The sequence below is a fragment of the Pundamilia nyererei genome, unplaced genomic scaffold, assembly GCF_000239375.1.
Source record: "Pundamilia nyererei isolate P.nyererei 1_Seehausen unplaced genomic scaffold, PunNye1.0 scaffold00007, whole genome shotgun sequence".
In the NCBI taxonomy this organism is placed as follows: Eukaryota; Metazoa; Chordata; class Actinopteri; order Cichliformes; family Cichlidae; genus Pundamilia; species Pundamilia nyererei.
Genome location: NW_005187408.1, coordinates 2,349,913 through 2,356,726, shown reverse-complemented (window position 1 = coordinate 2,356,726; position 6,814 = coordinate 2,349,913). Strand labels below are relative to the sequence as shown.

Here is a 6,814-nt window from a genome sequence, read left to right as displayed (position 1 = left end):
CACACACACAGATACCCTCCCCAGCACTCCCTCACCATTTACATTCCTCACTGGTCCCCCTCCTTCACCCATCCCCCCCTCCCCCTTTCTGCTTTTCCCTTTGCTGGCCCCCTCATCTCCCCTCTCTTCCTCTCACTCCTCAAACACACACATGCACACTCTCTCTTTTGCTCTTGCCCCTACAGGCAATTCTTGCTCTCTCAGCCATCGATAACTTGTGTTTTTGAAGGTGGTAACCATCCTTCAAGTCCAGTTAGATGTTTTTTTCTTGTCTTCTTGTGTTTAAGGACAGTGTGATGAGTTATTGTATCTCCTCCATTTTGGAATGTTTGCATGGATCATTCAGGATCACGGGGAAATTGATCATACAGATAATCTTTTTTTTTTTTTGTTTCCGCTATTGTCTGTGGAATGGGTGATTTCACTTGATAAGGTTGGTTATATATGGTTTTATTTTTTATTTTTAAATCTAAATTTTTGGTCTTAAATTTAGGATAAATGACATTTAACTGCAAAAGGAAACACTGTAGCAAAATGAGGTGACTTTAAGACTGTTTAAGCTTCTTTAAAGTTTCATGTGCGAGTGGTGAGTTAAGTCATATTTTTACATTCCACAATAGGGGAAAATAAGATGCCGTTTGCACCCCTACGGCTCAGTCATCTCTTCCGGTGTCCTTTATTTCCCCTTTTCCCCTCTCCTCCTCTCCTCAGGCTCCAACAGCTTGTCTCAGTGCACACTGAGATTTATCGCATCAAGACAGTGCACTTCCCTCTCTCTGTCTGTCTCCCCCTGTTGCATGTCTTCTTTCTTCCTCTCTCTCCTAGTCTTTTTCTAGCTCTCACGCGCAGACAGAAAGCCTGGCCCCTTTTCATTAGGGGCCACTGTAACAACAAATTGATGTAGTTTTATAGCCAGCAGTGACTATGTTTGTCTGACGTTTATGTTAGGTCGTTAATCTCCCTATTGACCTCTCCATCTCTCCTTTTCTATCAATGCACTCTCTCTCTCTTCCCCTACATTCAGCTCTCCGATTGGTGGCCTGCAGATCCGCTATGACTCTTCTGGGTTGTTGCCGGGGCCGGGGCAGGGGTTGCTAGGGGCGGGAGGAGGTGGGGAGACGTTGCCCCCAGTGGCCACCAGCATTGAGCAGCTCCTGGAGAGGCAGTGGAACGAAGGGCAGAGCTTCCTGCTGCAGCAGGGAGCGCAAGGAGACGGTGAGAGGACGCAAGCACCAAGCATCCTTAAAACTACAAGATTACCTAAAAGAATCGTCCGATTTCAGACTATTGCTCACCAGTAACTACTGAAAAACAGGCCTCTAAGCAGGGAGTGATTATTGGTAGCAGTGGCTGCAGTGACTCCAGACATGCTTGCAAAAGTATGGGACGAGTTTGACTATTGTGTGGACTAATGCCGGGTGTCCACAGGGATGTGGAGCACTTGTGAAAATTTTGTATGTAAAATCTACCAAAAGCTTTTATTTCCATTACTTTAAAAAATATAGCCTTTTGAAATCGGATGATTCTGTGTGATACACACATATGAGTTTGTTAATTCCATTTAAGTCTCTCACCAGACGGATTTTATTTCTACCTGTGACACCCTCACAGCATTTTATTTAACAAATAAGTCACATAAAAAACCCAAATAATAGTTTTACTCTCTATTTAAAAGATACAGTATAAGGCAAAAGGCCTGAAATCAAACAAAGGCAGTATGAAAACAAAAGGTGAATTCTCTTCATTTCAAAAATGACAGGAGATTAATCTCCTACCTCACACGCACTCATACACTTTGTCCACTTCACCATTTCCTTCTCTGTGTCAATTGATCCATCGGCTCTTTGCCTTCGAGCTGTTGTGCAGAGCCGCTCCCTCTTTCAGTCACATTTTCACTTTATCTGTTATTGTTGCACCTGTCAATCTCTTGCTGGTTATCTACCTATCTGAACATCCCTTCTGGGATCAATAAAGTGAAAATGAAAAAGGGGGATGGCAGCCTGGTCGTTAGAAAGGCTGTCCTTCAATCGGATGAGTCGGGTTTAAGTTCCTGCATCTGCAAACCCTCCTCCTCCTCCCCCGACACTGAGTCCGTGCAGGCGCAGGGTCACTGTAGCTGACCTTGATCTCTGACATGTCTGTGTTGAGTATCTGTCTGATCGTCACTGTGTGTGTTGTTAATGTGAGGTATAAGAAAAGGCAGATTTAGAAAATGAGTGGCCTTTTAGAAAGTAAGGATATTGGTGAAAGGGTCAGTCCTGTAAAGATTCATCCCAGCATATAACCCAGCACCAGCACTGGTTATTTTAGCTTCACTGTGGTGCAGCTAAAACAACAAGTGGGCTAACAGTGTTGACTGCAGACTGTGACGGGGCTGAGTTTTATTTCATTTGTGCAATTTTGAAGTCTTTATTTTCTCACACAGGTGTGGAGAGCAGTAAATTGAAAATTCAGAGCGGAGCTATTACAGAATATTTGGAGCAGGAAATAAAAAATTGCTGCTTTTTCTGTTCCCTCTCTCCTTCTCAGTGGTGAGCATGTTGAAGTCTCTGCACCAGCTCCAGGAGGAGAACAGGAGGCTGGAGGAGCAGATAAAAACTCTGACCATGAAGAAAGAGAGACTGCAGCTTCTCAGCGCACAGCTATCAGTGCCTTTCACACCTGCCACGGCCTCCTCGGGTACACAGACACTCTTACTTACTTACTTAGAAATCAAGGTGAATGATGCACACCAGTGAGCCACAGCACCTGCCTGGCATTGTGCAGGTCTGCTTTGTGTCACTGAAACAGCTGCCCCCCCATTGATGTGTTTTGTGGTATCAAGCATGGCAGCAGGAGATCCTTAAAATGTTACCTCCATGGAGTAAAAAAATATCACAGATGCTTGATCAGATTGAGAGCTCGGGAATTTAAAGGCCAAGACGACACCTAAAGTTATCGTTCAAGTAATTTTTGCACGGAGGGTGTGTTATATTTCTGAAAATGTGACAGTCCAATACTGTTGGCATGAAAGGTTTGAATATGGCCTGCAACACTATTTTGGAAGATGTATGAGTAACAACCATCATCACCCTGCCTCTGCCAGCTTCCCTTCCTCCCATAGCACAGCCTGATGCGTGCATGTGTTTATATCAAAGTTCTTCAGATTCTTGCATCTGCACATGTTATTTTTTTCTGCTTTAAGATCTGACTGAGCTACTCTCTTGTTCCCGATCGAAAAGATGGATTGTTGCTGGCTGACGTCATTTAGCACAGAAAATTTCTAGAACTTGAAAAGCAGGTTTCACATTTTTTAGACTGGCCCTACTGAGACATGTCTAACCTTTCGGTTATCCGCAGATGTGAAGGGAGCCCAGCCGGGAGCAGCTGACTCATCTTTACCTGTGGCGACTCAGGTAAGGACAAATTCGTGGTTTGACTCCTCTGTAGTCAGCAGAGTTTGTGTTTTCGAACTAGTTTTTATGCTTTGTTTTGATTTCTGTTTTGATTTTCCAGAGTGGCTTTATTTTTATTTATTTTTCATTAGTTTCAGTGTTAGTTTTAGTCTTGAACACTCAGTAATTTATTTATGGCAAATGGCAGAGGCAAGATTTAAAGTCAGAATAGAAATTGCAATATAAACAGAACTTTTTGTAGTTGACTTACAGGCTTGTAGACTTTGAAAGTTTTTTCTTTTATTCTATTTATTCTTTAACATTGTAAATTAAGCAAACTGTAATGATCGCTTTAATTTAATGTCAAAAAGGTGTGAAATAACGCATATCCCAATTAATAGGCCACATCCTTCGGAGGCCGTATTTGAAGGTCGATTATGTCACAGCAAGGCAATGAAGGCTGTCCCAATTCGAAGGCTGCTCCAAATGCGGCCGACAAATGTGTCCTTCATTAACCTATCCCAGAATTCATAGCGCGGCCCGGCCAATTCCAGTTTCCAACAATGGCGGCAGCTACTTAGTTTTAATATTACTCTTATTACTTTTTCTGGGTCATCAAATAAACTTTTAAGATGTTTTCAGGCGAGAATGTAGCTGTGTAAGCTTCAAGTATCTGGTTGGTTTATCAAGACATCACATATTTGCAAACGTGCTTCAACGTTTTCGAAGGTGTCTGTTACCCACCAGCTCGATAGCTGACCGGGTGGTCAAGGCTCACTAGAGCCGGCAAGAACAGCAAACTCCCGGCACATCGTTTTCAGATCCGCGCGGTCTTTCACTCGGGTTAAACATGAAATATAAGTCACTTAAAATGTTATTGTTTGGCTTTTTTCAGTGTTTTATTTGTTCCTGAGTAAATCGGTTTGGCTGAGATTAAAGTTATAGTTTCGACACAGCTGAATAAACGTCAAACAGAAAACACAGAAGTGTGAGATGGTAGAGAATGTACTCCAGTGTTCTGTTATATATTAGCGAGCGAGGAGCAGACGGCTGAGTTTATTGAACTCCCCCGAGACCCAAAAATCTCCCCCGAAATCTGAAGGCTAGACCGTCCCATTTCACAGCCTTGCACTTCCGGCCTTCTAGGTCTTCGAAGGACCCGGCCCATGTAGAACGTGAAGGCCTGGTCCTCTGAAGGATGCAGCCTATGAATTAGGACATAGCTACAGATTCTGAATGCAGGACTTGTCATTAATGGGAGTCTCTTTCTGGTCCTCAGGATAGTGCATCTTGTGGTGGTCACAGCAGTAGTGGTTCCACCTCCTCCCTCTCCACACCTCCCTCGGTGTCCCAGAGTCCACCTCAGCCACAGCTCAATGGGGTCGCCTCCGTAGGGGCGACCCCGGCTGGGTTGGGCGGCGTGGCGGGGCTAATGGGGGCTCTGGGCGCAGGGAGTGCGCTGGGCATGGGTGGAATCGTCGGGGCTCTGAACGGCGTGATCCAGACGCCGGCCGGCACCTCCAGCCCTCACACACACACTACAGGAGCAGCTACAGGCGTCACTTTGCCCGTCAATAACAAGTATGGCTGTTTTCATCTTCCTCTAATACATTAAGCGCCCTTTTCAGATTAATAAAGCATCAACACTGGGATGCGAATTGTGTTGGAAGCCTTTGATGATATTAAAATCAATACATGTGGTTTCACATCACCCTTCCCAACAAATTGGTTGACTGTCAGCGAGTTAAAGAGCTCCAGATGGGTGTCAGTAGCTTCACATTTTCAAGGCCCTTTCACATAAGCACATAGTTAAGTACTGAAAATGTTCGGGAATATGTTTGTCTCGGCTTCCCAAGAAGTTTAAATGTGAACTTTATTGCATCCTCTCTTCCTCTTTGTGTCTTTTTGCTTCCGCAATGGATTTTAGCAGCTCAGCAACTAGTAAGACCAGGTGAGGCAGAAGCTGGTGCCACTTCACAAACCGCCGTAGCTCTGTTTTCATCAGTGTGTCAGCTTTGTGAAGAAATGCTGTAGTCATGCATGTTTTTTTGAGTTTGAATCTTTTCTTGTTTTGTTTTGAGGTTTTCTTGAAGCAAAAAATAAGCTCATGTTTTTCTTTATAACTTATAGAAACAGATAAATGTTTATATTTTCTGTCACTCTCACCGTCACAGACCTGTAATGTTTTAAAGAAGTGTGCTAAACAGTCTGGTACTGTGCAGGCAGAGTGTTAATTGCGTTTGTCTCACTGTGAGTGTGCTTTGTCTCCTCAGCGCGGCGCGAATCGGCCTGCTGTCTGAGCAGCAGAGATTGCTCCTGCAGCAGCATCAGCTCCACCAGCTGCTGTCCTCACAGCCTTCAGTGGTACTACACACACACACACACACACTATGCACATTTGATTACTTACTACTATCACACACAGTTAAACACAAAGACACTGAGCTACAATTTTCTTTTAGACGATAGTCTAAATCACCTAGCTTATTAACTCTTCTTCTTCCCCTCTTTTCCACACTTTCCCCTGCTTTTTTTCTTCTGTCTCACGCTCTGTTCCCCCCTTCAACTCTTTTCTTTAATGACACCTCCACTTAATCCTCTTCTCTTTTTTTTCCTTTTTCTTTTTTCTCTCATTCTTCTTCCTTGTTTCCTCCCTCCTTGCATCTCCCCCTTCCTCCCTCTGCTCCCCAGGAGCAGCAGCAGGTGTTGCTCTACCAACTGATGCAGCAGCAGGACCTCCAGCAGCTGCAGTCCCTCTCCTCCTCTGCCCAGATTCCCTCCATCCCACTCTCTTCCGCTCAGCTGCCCATCAACAACTTGCTGCCCGGCGCCCAGAGCCAGGGCCAAGGCACCATCACCGCCAACCCCTTCCTGGCGCTGCAGCACGCACACGCCGACACGCATGGCTCAGGGGCGCAGAAGCCTCGGCTAGCCGAAAAAGCCGTGGGCGTCGGAGGGCAAGAGAAGACGTGACGGCATATGTTCTTTTTGTTTCCTTTTTTTCTTTTTATTGTTTTGTTTTTTTGTTTTTTTAACATATATATAAATATAAATATATATATATATATACATGCGCAGAGTTTTTTGGGATCAGTCTGTTGGTCAACTTTGTAGGTTAGTGATGAGAACATCTGCAGGAGAGCAAAATGTGTTCATGTTAGATATTTGTTTCCAGCGGTGTGTTAAAGCATAACACACACACTCTCTGTGTGGAGTTATACAGAAGACTGTCTGTAGTTTAGGTTCTGATCTCGACACCACGTTTTGTGTCATTTTGTATTATTTATTTGATTTAACGACTTTTTAGCTGCTTTGAGTCCTTATTTTGATTGCTTTGTCTACTTAAAGATTTTTTTTAGTTATTTAATACTGCTGGTAGTAACTGAACGTGTGTTACTGTCAGTACGTAGCACCAGCGGACATGGTGTGTTTAGTCTCTT

At 44.1% G+C, this 6,814-nt stretch overlaps 1 protein-coding gene across 1 annotated transcript in view; it reads left to right on the top strand.

Moving 5' to 3' along the window:
- The window catches only part of mllt10 (MLLT10 histone lysine methyltransferase DOT1L cofactor), a 44,570-nt gene extending 38,223 nt beyond the window's left edge, over positions 1–6,347 (top strand). The window contains exons 14-20 of the mRNA XM_005722796.2: positions 973–1,215; positions 2,530–2,679; positions 3,340–3,395; positions 4,654–4,955; positions 5,302–5,325; positions 5,648–5,738; positions 6,066–6,347. Coding sequence (XP_005722853.1) covers positions 973–1,215; positions 2,530–2,679; positions 3,340–3,395; positions 4,654–4,955; positions 5,302–5,325; positions 5,648–5,738; positions 6,066–6,347 — 1,148 coding nt within the window. The remainder of the gene's footprint in view (positions 1–972; positions 1,216–2,529; positions 2,680–3,339; positions 3,396–4,653; positions 4,956–5,301; positions 5,326–5,647; positions 5,739–6,065) is intronic.
- Positions 6,348–6,814: the final 467 nt, after the last annotated feature.